This window comes from Sturnira hondurensis, unplaced genomic scaffold, assembly GCF_014824575.4.
Source record: "Sturnira hondurensis isolate 20B ecotype Veracruz unplaced genomic scaffold, ASM1482457v3 Scaffold0007378, whole genome shotgun sequence".
Lineage (NCBI taxonomy): Eukaryota > Metazoa > Chordata > Mammalia > Chiroptera > Phyllostomidae > Sturnira > Sturnira hondurensis.
The window spans coordinates 986,797-1,002,131 of NW_028080009.1; the positions used below are offsets into that span (position 1 = coordinate 986,797).

Consider the following 15,335-nt stretch of genomic DNA (forward strand, 5'->3'; position numbering starts at 1 on the left):
TAATTCTTGTATGTGGTATGAGGTAGGGGTCTAACCCTCTTCGTTTACATGTGGATATCTAGTCCTAGCATCATTTGTTGAAAAGACTTTCCTCATTTAATTTTCTTGCCATCCTTGTCAAAAAATCAATTGATCATAAATGTAAGGGTTTATTTTTGAACTCTTAATTATTTCCCATGGTTCTCTCTCTATATATAACTGTATTCCAATACCACACAGTCTTGATCACTTTGTAGAAGATTTAAAATTGGAAAAGTATGAGTTTTCCAACTTTGTTCTTCTTTTTCAACATTATTTTGGTAATTCTTGGTTCCTGAAATTTCCATATGTATTTTGGTATGGTTTGGTAATTTCTGAGAAAAAGAAAGCAGCCAAGATTTTGATAGGGATCATGTTGAATTTGTAAATCAGTTTGGGGGGCATTTTCATCTTAACAGTAGTCTATTAATCCATGACATGCGAAATCTTTACATTTATTTAGGCATTTAAAAATTTCTCTTAATAATGTTGAGTAGTTTTTAGTACATAAATCTTATACCTTTTTTCTGAGTCTGTGACATTTCCATTTTATCACAGTTTTATGTCACACTAGTTCAAATGTATTTCTCTACACATACTCCAACATAGCTCGTTTGGAATTATTTCAGTTATATATGTGACTTTACCAAGGACTTTGAATATAAAAGAAACATGAAATTTCAAATTGTAACTTGTAGGTAAAAGGGATAAGAAATAAAATCATGAGATGATGGTTGAGGTTGTTTATTTCTTACAAGACACTCTGTTGAAATATTTCTCCTGATACAGTAGTTATAAATCAGAACCTTCAAAAAAAAAAAAAAGACAAGGGCGAAATCAAAGTACAATAAAAGGAGCTTTTGCAGTTTAAGTCTCCCATAGTCCTAAGCCTCTGACAGAAGCAAGGTTACACATTTTTTTCCTGAGAATTAAGTGGTGAAACTGGAAAAGATGGCATTTGTGCTGCCTGTCACTACCAGAACCAATAAATAGAGACAAGGATTGAATCTTTATAGGTGTTTTATTTAAATGCTGGTGATCTAAGAAGATGGCAGGTATGTACCCTAAAAAACTGTCTTAACATCTCATCTTAAGCCAACCTTTTTATAAGGAGAAGAAAAGGTAGGTAAGGGGTTTGGGAAAAAGTTTATTTGGGTAAGTTGTAGTCTTGCTGGTGATATCTGTTTATCTGCATCACTAGGCATTCCCTCCCTGGAACACAATGGCTCAAATACCATCTCCATTCCTCACAGACCTCCTGCGGCACAAAGGTTGAATTGCTTGTGAATTCCTGGAATCATTGGTCATAAATGTCAGTTCCCAGGATAACAGCTTTCTGCATGCATTAATCACTTAGCCTATCAACTGTGACTGAAACTAAAATCTTTAACTCTTGAGTTCCCCAATTAGTTTTCCAGTATTTTCATGCAGTCAATCATTATATATACACTATCCTGGCTCTGGTTGCATTAACTCTGCCTGAAGGATTTAATACCCACCCAAGTCCAAAGGTGGAACAACACATATACTGTTATGGTAATGGGCTACAGCAGACTGTAAAAGCACAGCCTGGCTGTCCTAGTGCAGCCCTGTGGTAAATTTTCTCCCACAGACGCTGAGTAGAACAGTCCTGCTAAAAAGACCAATGGAATAAGGACAGTTAAGGTAGGAAGGGACAGAAACATCCTTCTCCCCCACTTATTACCTGACATCCTGACTTTTAACAATGTAGATGGTCTTAAAAAAATTTAGTTGTGTTTGTTGTTGTTAATTATGGTTTAGTGCTGCTCCATATTTTCTTCCTTTATATTTTGTTGTGTCATCCTAGATTCCTGGGGTATCATATTAGGAATTACATCAATAATTAGATAGGCTGTTCTCAACTCGCATTGTTAGGTAGACGTTTAGGAGAAGGAGGAGGGGTGGAAAAGGATCCAGAGATCCCTTGCAGAATACTTGCAGAAAAAGCTCATAAATGACTTTGGTTATCAGCCTGTATCTGTTTTTAACAGGATAACAAGAAGCAGTCTGGAGTGAGATAAAAATCTGAGTTAACAGAACTCCACCCATGCTTATGCTTAGGTGGTCATGCCCTCCCTTGGAAGATAATGTTCCACTTTCTCCCACCAAATCCAAGTGTAATTCTCTTACCCCACCCCACAAATTATATAAGTTCTCCGGACCAAGAGACTTAGTGCCTATGCTTTCTCACCCACCTCAGCTAGACCGTTCTCTTCCATGAGAAGGTATCACTAATAAGCTTTACTTACTACCTAACAGGCTTGCTGATCTGTAATTCTTTACTGCATCTGCAAGAAGCACCAAGCCTCCCACAACATTATTTAATCGATTGATTTGTCAGTCTGAGTGGTTTCTTGGAGAGCGGGCACTCAAAGAACTCTAGCAGCTCTAGGTATGCGACATGGGACAATTCCCTGACCTTCTAGCTCTTGTCAGCTGACTTGCCCCAACACCCGCCACGTGCAGGCACCTGTGGGCTACCGTGGCTGGTAGTGTGTGCGGCCTATGCAGCTCTGAGGGGTTCCCACTGCATGCTGCACTCAGCATGATCGGGCGGCCTGTGACTGCCCCTCACTGCCCTCCACCAAGCCAAGCTGCTCGAGCTCACCAGAGCACCTCCAGCCTGGCAGCCAGGCAACCCCCCTCCTAAATTTTGTATTTTTTGTTACATTTATTGCTCAGCATTTCATCCTTGTTGCTATTACTGTAAATAGATTTTTGTTACTTCTTTTTTGGATTGTTCCCTGCTGTGTGTAAATAGTTGTTTTTTGTATAAAATTAATTTTGGGAAATTGATCTTTTATCTTATAACCTTGATGAATTAATTTGTTAGTTCTAATAGCTTTTTTTCTTTTCCTGGTGGATTCCTTAGGATTTTCTATACACAAGAGCATGTCATCTACAAATAGACAGTTTTACTTCTTCCTTTTATTTTAAAGGTTTTATTTTTTAGACAGAAAGAGAGAGAAACATCAGTGTATGGTTGCCTCTTGAACACCCTCTGCTGGGGACATGGCCTGCAACCCAGGTATTGGCCCTGACTGGGAATTGAACCGGCAATACTTTGGTTCACAGGCTCGTGCTCAATCCAGTGAGCTATCTATACCAGCCAGGGCTACTTCTTCCTTTTTTTTTTTTTAAGATTTTATTTATTTATCTTTAGAGGGGAAGGGAAGGAGAGAGGGAGAGAAACATCAATGTATGGTTGCCTCTCATGCGTCCCCTGCCAGGAACCAGGAACTGGACTGCAACCCGGGCATGTGCCCTGACTGGGAACTGAACCTCGATCCTCTGATTCGCAGGCCCACGCTCAATCCACTGAGCTACACCAGCCAGGGCCTGGTTCTTCCTTTCAAATACAGCCATCCTTTCTTTTTCTTGTCTAAGTGCCCTGGTGGAACCTCCAATACAATGTGGAATGAAGTAGCAAGAACAGACATTCTGGTCCTGTTCCTGATTTTAGAGAGAAAGCATACAATCTTTTAATATTAAGTATGATGCTGGCTGTGAGCTTTATTATACATGCCCTTTATTATGTTGAGAAATTCCCTTTATTCCTAGTTTATTGATTGTTTTTATGAGCAAAAGGTGTCAGATTACTTTAGTGTGTCTACTGAGATAATCATGTGCTTTTGCTTTCTAGTCTATTGATATGCTATGGTGTATTATTGTGTAAATTTGATTTTTGAATGGTAAGCGAAGATGTATTCCTAGGATAAATGTATCCACTTGGTCACAGTATATGATTCCTTTTCTATGTTGTTGGGCAGAGTTTGCAAGTATTTTGCTGAGTAATTTTGCATTAGGAATAGTGATCTATATTTTTCTTTCCTTGTTAATTTTCTCTGGCTTTAGTATCAGAGTTAAGTCTGGCCTCATAGAATGAGTTAGAAAGTGCTGTTTTTAATTCATAGACCTATTTATCAGCTAGATTAAGTGAAAATAATCAATTTGTCATAGGCATCTGTATTCTGAAATAAATATCACATACAAAAGTGACATTCAACAGAGTTTTATTGAAATACATCAAACTGAAACTAATTGAAGCCTTAAAAAAGATGAGAATCCACAAAAGTATTAATCTTTTCATGTAACACAATTACTATGAATTTCATAGATAATATTGATAGAAACAAATTTTTGATAAATTGATAATTTTAACAAATTGGATTTGGGTGTTCAAAAGCAAATGTTTTCAAAGGTGATAAATTTGGAAAACTTGTTGAGTTGACCTTTACATAACTTGATCATTGGATGTAGTGTTTTCAGTAAATAGATATTCAACTAATTGCCTAATTTCTGGATGCAGATAAGGGTCAAGAGGGTAGAAAATGGAGAAGACTATGCCTACAGAGTATACACTTTTTGTGGGGGGTGGGGGAGTGTGCTGATAGTAAGAGGTGAAGATCTGAAGAGTTTAAGGAAAGTGGAGAAAGTTAGCTGGGGTCGAAGAGATGACAGGCTTGAGCAATCCAGGCTTACTGAGTTTTGCTCAGGGCCCAGCTCTGCTGTTTTTAATTCTATTGGTTTTGTGATATATATATTTGTTCACAGGTGCCCTCTCATTGATGAGGACACAGGAATAGGGAAATCTGATGACTTGAGAGTGGGTGGGAGAGAAAGACATGGGGTTGAATAGGGGCTGCCATGAGAATGGATGAAATGTTGGATCATAGGTTGAAAGGAAGAAAGACCTGATACACACAGAAAGAAAAGAGAGTTCAAAAGACTGGAGTTATGAGTTTGAAAGTCTGATATGTGTACAAGGGAATGAGAGAGCCAGAGGCAAGAAAGTGGGTTTACAGGTGAAATTCTGGAGGATAAAATTTCATGGGTAAAGCAAATCTGCTCAGGAAAGGGTTAAAGACCTGGTAAACAGAGGGGGCTAAATGGATGGGTTTCAGGAGGAGAGAAAAATGAGGAACTATGGGACCAGAGTCTTGAATGGGGCACTTGGATAGGGTAAGCACATGAATGGGATGGTAGCAGGTCTTGGGATGAACAAGACTCTGGTTCTAAGACTTCACTAAATATGTAGCCAGAAGCTGTCTTTCCTCACCTCCACCCCCAATTAGCTCAGTATGAATCACCCAGCATGTTATAAAAAGGGGGGCAGCTGGTTCTCAGCTGTAAGACTCCTGTAGAGAGGACTTTGGCTTTTCTGTACTTGCTTCTAATCTCTGTAGCCCCACATTGACTTCTCAGTTGTACTTTGAATGAATGGTATTTTAGCTCATCCTTTTAGGTCTCTCATTGAACTTAATGATTCATTTTTTGACTAGCTCAGGGCTGTTTTCCCCTCAAAGGTGTATGGCCTTGAACTGCAAACTTGCCAACTTACTTCCTGTGGGTTGGGCCAGCAGGGGTCTAGGCCTTAGTAGCTAAAGCTAAGAACATCAGGAGATGGTGGTAAAACTAATGTCAATTTCCAAAAGAGAAGGGTTTACTTAGAGGTGGAGGAGACATGGAAGCCCCAACAGGGAATGAGAAAGCTCTCCTCTCTCCACCCTTTGCCTTCAACCTATGATTTTGGACTTTTCTTTCAACCTGTAGTGTCTGTCTGTGTGACTAAGGACTGGCAGAAATACTACGAAATTGTCATAGTGTCTTGATGCTGCTATAATAATAGACCACAGAATAGATAGCTTAGAAATGACAAAAGTATATTTCTTATGATTCTGGAGGCTGAGAAGTCCAAGATTAAGGTGCCAGCAGGGTTCTGGTGAGGGCCATAGTTCTTGTTCATAGAAGGTGTCTTCTCATAGTGTCCCCAATTATTGGATGGGGCAAGCGTTGTATGGGATCTCTTTTATCAGAACACTAATTCTGTTCATGAGAACTCTACCCAAAGGCCCCATCTCCTAATACCATCACATCGGGCATAGGATTTCAACATATGAATTTGGTTGGAGGGAAGGCACAAACATAAATGTGTTCCTCTCAGGGTGCTGCATATCTCTGGCCTGTCTTCTCTTTTCATTGTCACCTAACTTCTTGAATTGTCTTACGGTCGTTTGACCCTCTCAAGACACTGCTCTGTCAGAGGTCAACAGTGAACACCCTAATAATGCCCAAGTCCAGTGGCCAAAGATACTCATTAAACCACTGCTCTGGAGCCTGGCCAGTATTAGGTTCTGACAATACAAAAATTATCTAGTGTCTGCTCCTAAGAATTCACAACCTGCTGAGGGAGAGAGACACAAATAGATGTTTTTGACATTTTCCTCCCCTAGATTTTGAGACACCAATGTTCTAGTTGTAGTCCTTCTTTTCCTGTCCTAGGAAGACTTTCTCTCTGTCTGGCCTTTGAATGTTGGCTCTATCCTAGGCCTTATTTTTCTCATACTCTGTATTTTGTTGTTATTGTTGGAAATCTTATCTAGTCCAATTGCTTCTATTCCCAAGTATGTGTGTGACTCTCACATCTGTATTGCTAGCTTACATATAGCCTCTAAGCTCACATAATTGTTACATATATCCTCTGTTCACAAGATAGGTCTTTACCACGAATAGTATGTTTTCAACAAAGTTTCTCATAGTAATTTCAGATCTGGTTCTCCTCTGCTATTCTATTAATGGAGTGATTCTCTATGAATGGAATTACTTCACCTAAGCAAAAACCTGGTGTCATCCTTGATTCAACTTCTTCATCTACCTCATGTAACCACATCTATTCTATTCTGTCACATCTGTATAACAATGTATTCTGTTTCCTCTAGTGCTGTCTGATCTGTCAGCTTCTACCTACCCTGCCTCTGGCCTACTCTTCAATCAACTTTCCCTGAATTCCTAAACTAGGCTCCTGTTTGGTATCTTTACCTGTAGTTTCCCCCTCTAACCCATCTTCCAGTCTGATGCAAGACCGATCTTTCTGAAATGTAAATCTGATCCCTTTTCTCTCCATTTGAAAATCCTTCAGTGGCTTCCCCTGATCTTCAGGATAAAATCCAAGCATTTTATCATGTTTTACCAGCCCCTTTGTAACCTGATCTTGCTTGGCTTTCCTGCTTCATTTCCTCTGCTTTTTCCTCAAATACGAAATCCTGGCTGTTCCAACTTACTTGGACTTTCTCAACCACTACATATTGCTTCACAATTCAGTGCTCTTACACTTGCAGCTCTTGCTGCCTGGGATACCCTCACAGCTGACTTCTCTCTCCCATGTTGGTGAGTAACTACTTTCTTCAAGATTCATTGACCTCCTTTGAAGTTCATTGACCTCCTTTCTTAGTACTCCAGACAGCCGTGTGTGTATCACTCTCACACTACCTGTCTACAGTGTTGTATTGGTTTATGCTGTCTTTCCAATTGGCCTGTTAGGTCTTTGAAAAGTCATCCCTGTATTCTCTATCCTAGCAAAGTGCCTTGAATGGAAAAGGAATATACTTGGTGAATATATTTGATTATTTTTTGAGGGCCTTCTGTGCACAAGGAACACACTGCACTGGATACTGTAATGAATTTTGCAGGTTCTCTTTCCTCTTAGAAGGCAATTTCTCAGTCTCCTTCCTAGATTCTGTCTAACGTCTAACCTCAGCCTCCTTTCCTTGGGAGTCACCCCATCCATTTCCTTAGCTTTAATTGCTGACAAACCTGTTCTCCCAGTAAAAAACTCTTTCCCAAGCTCCAGATGCTCCCAGGCATCTCAAACTTAGCACATACAAAACTGAATTACTTTACCTTTCATTTATCCTTCTGGTATAAAAAGATAACTGTAGGAAAGCTTCTGAGGCAATTTGAAGGGAAAACAATTGGAAATTATGCCAGGGCAATGACATTAAGTACTCCATGACATTCCCAGGTACAGGCTTTGTATTTTCTTTTCATTGCCTTGAAGTGAACAGGAGTAAAGCCTAATGCTGTGCTTCCCATGCTGGGCCACAGGGCGGTGTGCCAAGGTATATGTGAAGCCACAGTGTTAACAAGGCTCATTTTCCTAGAGGATTAATTATGACAGAAGTGCATGTGTGTATGTAATGTACAATATTTAACTACTAAGAACTGAAAAAAATGATTTTTATATTGTGGAACATAATGTAAAATGCCAGAGAAGTTTAAACCCCTTTCCTCAAAATATAGGCACACAGATAATTTCTATTATTAGAGAATCTCAAGTATATTGGAGTCAGAGACACGAGTTACAATATGCCCATGTGTTTAAAGGCATGGAGAGGAAAGCAAGCCCTCAAGAGTACAGACATTCAGTAGTGAACAATGGGAAATCAGCATCGCAGGAAGTTCTTTCTCAGATGAAGAGGAAACTGGGGAAGGGAGGAGTTAGTGAGCTTTACATACCAGGCTAGGCTGAAGTACTTTGTTCAATGCATTGATACAGTCAATATTTTTAGATGCCTATTTTGTCCCCTGTTCTCTACTGGGTGGCACAAGAGTGAAGTGTAGATACTTTGCCTAACCTCAAGGAGTTCACTATCTAGTGAAGGGTGTACAGTGTGAAATTGGACCACTGGAAAAGGGCCTAGCTTTGTTTAGGGAATTCAGCGAATACTTCACAAAAGACACATCACTTTAGCTTTTGGCTAAGTCTTGGAAAATGTATGGGTATTTTCTATCTGTAGATTGGTGAGAAAGATTTCAGGGAACAGGAATATGAAATGTGTGGGAAATGAATTAGAATCATGCTTACATCTTTGACAGTCATTATGAGCACTTAAGTCCCTGGAGAGGAAGAAGCCCATTTCCTTAGCCTTGGTATACTCAGTAGTGTAGCTTAGCACTGTCCCTGCACACAATACTGTGTTTATTGTTTTGTAAAGCTCAGAGTGCCGAATATGTCATGGATAACATGTAGCTTACTCCTCCTCCTTTAATAAATTTATATTGAGCACCATTATGAACCTGCTCCTTTGGCAGGAATAGAGTTATCCAGAAGAATGAGTTCCAGCTTCTAGCTTCAGGAGCTCAGGTGGCTGAGTGAAGGAAATCAGTCAAGCAGACTGGTATTTATGATGTGGTATGATGAAAGCTTTGGTAGGTGTTAAGCCCTGAGGACGATACCTGCACACTGGAAGGGACCTAGCCCCATTTAGAGGGTGAAGTGGAATTTGGAGGCCTCAAGCCACTTCTGAGCAGAGGTATGACAAGTAGGAGGTAAATTAAAAAAACACCAAGCACTACAGTAAAGGCAGTATCGTGCACAAAAGTATGTGTTCAGAAAGTAACGAGTAGCTTCCCATGGAGTGGAGGCAGATAATGGCAGGTGAGAGGTAGCTGTATCTGGGACATAGAAAGCCTTTGTGTCATGATACAAGCTTGGATTTTATCCCAAAGACAACAGTGAGTTACTATGATGCTGGTTGAGATCAGGGTTTTTTCAGGAAAGGCTGAAATCCACTAGTGAGCTGCAAAATTAATTTAGTAAATTGAGACCAGTATTTTTTATTTTTAAAGAGCCCTTTTCTTTAGAAAATTATTTTTAGAGACAGAGAAAGGGAGAGTGGGAGAGAAACACTGACATGTGGGAGAAACATCAATAGGTTGCCTTTACAATGTCCCCAACAGAGGACCTGGTCCACAACCCAGGCATGTGCCCTGCCAGGGAATTGAACCAGCAACCTTTTGCTTTGCAGGACGCCCAACCCACTTAGCCATGCCAGTCAGGGCAGGACCAGTATTTTTTAAAAAGTAACTAGAAAAGGGTATAAATATTAGTGTGCATATTTGTAAAGGTAAACATTTTGTGATGCTTTTCAGTTATATATGTGAATATTGTTCTGAGGTAAAATGTTTATCTGTAGATCATGGTAAAACTTTTTTTTCTGAGAAACACTAAGGATTCAACAGAAATTAGTTTAGGCCTTTCCACCCTGGATCAATAACAAGGGGACAGAAATACTATGACTGCTTTATAGTACTGGTAATCTGGGAGGGATGTTTGGAAACCAGCCCACTGTTGGGAAACTAATACAATGTAGTGAATTCAGAGGATCATTTAAACATTGTAGTGCACCTAGGTTCATGAAGTAATGAACTCAGGTGTGTGGATGGTCAGAAGAGCCACCCAAGAGATGCCATGTTTGTGCAAAAGTTAGGTAGGTAAAAATGGGAGGAGGGTTTTCTGAGTAGTAGAGACTGCATCAACCAAAAGTGGTAAGGGGAGCTATACATAGGGAAACAGTCAAAATGAGGACTTCCATGCTTCTGGAACATAAAGTTAGAGGCAAGGGAAGTAGCTGCAACAGTAGGTGGATGCCTGGTCACTGAGGGAGTCATAAGGAATCCTGACTCCTTTCCTACCGGAAAAAAGCCACAGATTATCAAGCCTAGAATTAAGATACCAGAGTTCTATTGCTTTGGCTGCAGTGTGGAGGGAGGCAAGTTACAGTAATCCAGGATAGAGATGCCATCGATTTCAGACTAGGAAGAGATGTGACTGCAAATTTCAGAAACATTGTGGAAATAAACATGACTTGTTAATCTGTTAATGGGTGCAAGAAAATAGTCCCTGGCTTTTGTAGTCGTTCTCTTGGAACAGTGGGTTTACATGGTGTCATTCATCTATTGAGGCTAACATTCATTATTCTTTGAAGTAGGAGCAACCTTGCAGTGAAAAACTGGATCCCAAGACCCTCTGAAAGTGGAGAGAATTCCCATGCATCTGGGCATCTCTCTTGGGGGGTTGAAATTTGTTAAAGAGGTGCCTAGATGGACTTGAGGGCATATTCCAACAATTGGGGTGAAAAGTTATTATTTGCAGGCTAGGTCAGCAAAGTTGATACTACAGGGACCAGCACAAATAACACCCCCTTTATTATAAAATCATAAGCATTTAATTCTGTAACAATATCACACTGAAGCACACCATGACTTTAGGTGAAATATTCAAATTAAAACTATAAATTACTACACCTGTATTACTTACTCCTCTACCAACCACACTCAAGCAGGCCTTACTTCTGCTGGACCCTGTATTATTTCCTCAGTGTTGTCCCTGAGCCTTTGGTAAATGTTCTAGGGTTTATGTACTCTTACTTGGGCCAAAATGTTAAAGGGGATGAAGTTGTCCTTTGAGGCCACTGTGGTGTCAGTGGTGGGCCATTAGATTGTGAACTTCTTGGAGAGTTTTCTCTGTACCCCTAGTATCTAGCCCAGAGCCTGACATATGGCAAACACTTGATAAACACCGTCCCTAGTGCCTAAACTGGCGATGCGTACTAGCAGATGTTTAATAAACACTTATGAAACTGCTGAAAGCTCCAAAGGGGGATATATTTCTGGGCTAAGAGGAAAAGCTACGATTAGAGTCAGCCATAATCCACCTATTACCAATAATACAAAGATACGGTTTTAAGATGAAGAAAAGTACTTTCTCCAAGAGTCAAAAATGGGTCTGAATTATCTAGCTGAGGTGAATGTTCATGCCAAAAAGATGGAAAGGGTTGAATTTTGGGGCAGAAGCATTCAGAGTTACAGGTTTCATTAATAAATGCTTTGAGTGTTTAGTATATCACTCAAATAATGTCAGGTTTTCTGGTAAGAATGTGTGGACAAACTGGAGCACAGGGAGAGATGGGGAACCTTACTGGTTGTAGGTTAAGTGTCAGTGAAGAAGGTGCCATTAAATACCACCAGAATAGCTGCCACTAAAGTTATCTGCTAGAACAGTGACCTCTTTACCTTTACCCGTGTTATTTCAGACAATGGATGGGTTTAGGCCCAATACACTCTGAAGGTCCAGCCTAAAATGTCTTCTTCCAACTGTATTGGGGATAGGGGAGCTGTTGGGCCCTGCTATCAAGTGGTTAGGCCTGGGTAATAGCACCCTGAGCCTTGAGTGATAGGCAGCCTGCCTGGGCCAAGTTTGGCTTCATAGTAATTAACGGATACAAAGGAGCTTCCTACTTCTCACATGCCCTGGCCATTCTTAAGCCGGATTTCCCTTTTTTAAGTTCCCAGAGAGGCCCAGATTTGACAACAATAAAAAATTTCCAGGAAATTCCCAGAAGGTTTAATTTCCTAATCCTCCTCCCACTTCAAACCTATCCTTCTTCACTCTACTCTCCACTTTTACCCCCCTCCCACCACAAGAGGAAGGAGGTTATCCTGGAATCCAATATCCTTGGTTGAATGCTTGTACTCCTTTGGCCAGGACAGTAGTACATCTGAGTCCTCAGGTCTTCTCCTTTGAGGCCCATTCAGGGCCTGAGGGGAGCATATGAGGGTAATATGTGATCCTGCCTAGCAAGAGAGGTGGTAGTGTTCCTTGAAGGTTCTTAGGGTACCAGATTCCACAGAAGTTTCACTTCTAGATGTTCATTCTCCAGTCCCTGTAAGGAAGTACCGTATTTTGCCATGTATAATGCACATTTTGCCCAAATTTTTTTAGGAAAAAATAAGGACCCACATTATACATGGGTAGTACTAATTCCACATCTATATAAATATTTTTAATATTTAAGTTTATGCTTCTGTATTAAAAGTGTAACTCTAGAAAACAATGATATCCATATGCAAAATAACACCCTGGAATTCAATAATTGGTTTTGTTTTTAAATATAAATAAGTAACTGAATTAAAAAATGAAAACAAGTTTTCTTTCCTGAAAGTTTGGACCAAAAATGTGGGTGTACACTATACATGGGAGTGCATTATACATGGCAAAATATGGTAATTTTTCTCTAAGAAATCCCAGGGGCTCCTCTATGGAAGATGTCATAACTCAATCACATTAGAGGCCAGTTTGGAATTTTAGTGTACATGCCCCATATAAACCAACATTAAGAAAAACAAAACTGTGCTAACCAAATAAAACCCAGAGTTAAGAGGTAGAAACACATGCCATGAATTTACTATCCCATGGAGAATGATCATTTATATAGTTCTCATTCTCAGAAAGCTCAAGGGGAGGGGAAATGTTTACATATATTCATATAAGGAATTTTGTCTATTGTGCAGAGAGAGGGTTATCTGGCTCCACAGCAAGTCCTGGGCTCCATTAAGACTGTCCATTTCACAGCTATAGCTCTAGTTCTTCTTAGAGATTAAGAAGTCCAAACACCTATGATAATGGGCAATGATGAGGGCTACACACCCTTTGGCTCCAGTTAAATCCCTGGTTTTTGAGATGTGTGGGAGCTGTGGATACTTGCTTCCTGGTCCTGCCGCAGCCCCAGAAGTAGCTGGTTTAGAAGTGTAAGATTGCTGTCTCTGCGAGGCAGGGGCAGGGGTGGGAGGCAGTTTCCTTTATACTCGATCACTGCCATCTTGGCCCGATCCTGCTTATTCCGATTAGGGATCTGTAGCATTCTCGTGTAGCCCCCATTTTGACCTTGGTACCGAGGGGCCAGTACTTGAAACAGCTTTGGGATCAAGTCTTTCTCCTAGAGAGGTAGAGTTATACAGAAGAGAGCAGAGTCAGGCACCACGGCAGCATTTAGCTTTTAGCATTCCCAAAGGTGAATGACCTCCCCTACCATGTAATGTGGTAGAGTCGAAGTTAAATAGAGAGTTCAAATGTGCAAGTTCGGATTCTCATCGAATTCAATATACTTAAAGGCACACATTTCTAATTTAGGTTTACAGAATTTGCCTGTACGTGAGTGCCTTACCGTAGTTCTTCCCAGTCCCCCTTTCTGTGACAGCCCCTCCCACTCATGGACCAAAGGATAAGATCTGGTGGCAGGCAGGATGCACTTACTGTGAGCCAGAAGTCAGCCATGCGCATGGCTCGTTCGTTGGTGTCTCCCAGCTTCCCATAGTCGATGAGCTGCGAGGACAGAACAGCACTGATCCAACCCGAGCAGGAAACACGGCACCAATCTTACTCCTCTAATTCCACTAGCCAAGGTTCCCTCAAATTCAGGCCACCCCTAACCTCGCACGCAGCCCTAACCGGTCTTCCACTTGAGGGGCCAGTGGAGTGGGCTCAACTCAAGATACGGGAGGATTCAGACTTCGGGTAGGACTCACCGGGGCGCTTTTACTCTCTCCCCAAGATCAGCCAGGCCCCGCCCCCTCAGGCCAGACCCGCCGGACCAGAGCGTCCAACCTCTGACCTTCTCAGCGTATCCCCTCATCTCGTCCACACGCGCCCATGACGCCTCGATGCGTTCGTGTCGCACTAGTCCCGTAAGCAAGTTCCGCAACAGATGGATGCGGGACTCGGGACCAAGGCCCAGGCGGCGGAATACGCGGCCATGTGAGATAGCCGCAGCGACCGAGAGGCGCATTTCTCTCTTCTCTCCGGAAAAAGCCGGAACTGAAAACTCAAGGGTAAACTGTGCGGAGAAGCGTATTTGAGATGACGCATGCGCTGTAGCTCTGTGCGTGGTGGACGTGTTTGCGCATGGGCATTAGAGCCTGCCTCGTTGGCAACCAGGGGATGGGCGGAGAAGGGGTGTTGACCTCTTCCAGAAAAGGCGAGCCGGGTCGACCGCAGGCGCCGTGCGCTCTCCTGTCGGCTGGGGAACAAACGCCCCCTAGTGAGGGATGAGCTGACCGCCGGAGTTCTCTTGTGCGGCCTCGGGCCCCACGTGTAGCTCGTAGAGGGTTCGGAAGAACCGCCGCGGGTCCTGCTGGGAAAGCGAGTACCTGAGGGGAAAGGCGTCTGGAGGGGGCGCGCTCGAGTAGACTGGCTGCCTGGCCCCTCTGTGGACGGTGGTGAGCAAGCGCCCGACATCCCGAGGGCGTCTTTTTTGACAAAATTACTTTTAGTCGTAATGGTGGAATGAAATGAATAGCAGTTATATTCAGTTAAGAGAGGCCGGTGGTGAAAAATCTCGTTGCGGTGAATACATCTAATTATCCCAGTTAAAAATACAGCCCTCAAAGTGAAAGTAATAGGTTAATATTTTTAAATTACATCGATGTATTTTTTACAAGGAGGAAATATACCTACGCATTTATTAAAGAAGCACACAGTAACATGATAGTTTCAGCTTTGGAACTTTAACGTCTGCGTTAATAATTTCAAAATTGCTCTTTGGTAAGGGTTGAAGTCTATGTAGTTCCCATCACATTCTGCGAAATGTATGTTAGGTCCTAACCCTCGACTCCCAAGCTCCTCTGCCTCCCTTCCAGTATCTCAGAGTATGGCCTCATTTGGAAGTATGGTCACTGCAGATGCAGTTAGTTAAAGTGAGGTGGTAATGGACTAGGGTGAGCATCTTATCCAGATGACTGATGTCCTTACAAAAAGAACTGAGGTGGAGAGACAGAGAGGGACACACCGAGTGAAGACAACCTTGTGAAGATGGACACAGACTGGGAGAACCTGTGTGACCAGGAAGGCAGAGATCTGAGGCAGTTGCAAACCAAGGATAAAGGATTTCTGGCAAACA

At 41.7% G+C, this 15,335-nt stretch overlaps 1 protein-coding gene and 1 pseudogene across 2 annotated transcripts; both read right to left on the reverse strand.

Annotated features, from left to right (window-relative positions):
• Positions 1–855: 855 nt before the first annotated feature.
• Positions 856–2,931, reverse strand: LOC118990835 (phosphatidylinositol N-acetylglucosaminyltransferase subunit Y-like; annotated as a pseudogene).
• An 8,323-nt stretch (positions 2,932–11,254) lies between these two features.
• MRPL17 (mitochondrial ribosomal protein L17) lies at positions 11,255–14,302 on the reverse strand. Of its 2 annotated transcripts, XM_037051606.1 has the most exons (4): positions 14,052–14,302; positions 13,694–13,762; positions 13,088–13,376; positions 11,255–12,323 (listed from the first exon to the last, which is right to left on the reverse strand). In XM_037051606.1, the coding sequence occupies exons 1-3, from the start codon at positions 14,223–14,225 to the stop codon at positions 13,101–13,103; spliced, it is 519 nt and encodes a 172-aa protein (XP_036907501.1). In that variant the 5' UTR covers positions 14,226–14,302; the 3' UTR covers positions 11,255–12,323; positions 13,088–13,100. The 2 variants fall into 2 exon arrangements, with proteins under 2 accessions (XP_036907501.1, XP_036907500.1); XM_037051605.1 differs by lacking the exon at positions 11,255–12,323 and having other exon boundaries at positions 12,731–13,376; positions 14,052–14,301.
• Positions 14,303–15,335: the final 1,033 nt, after the last annotated feature.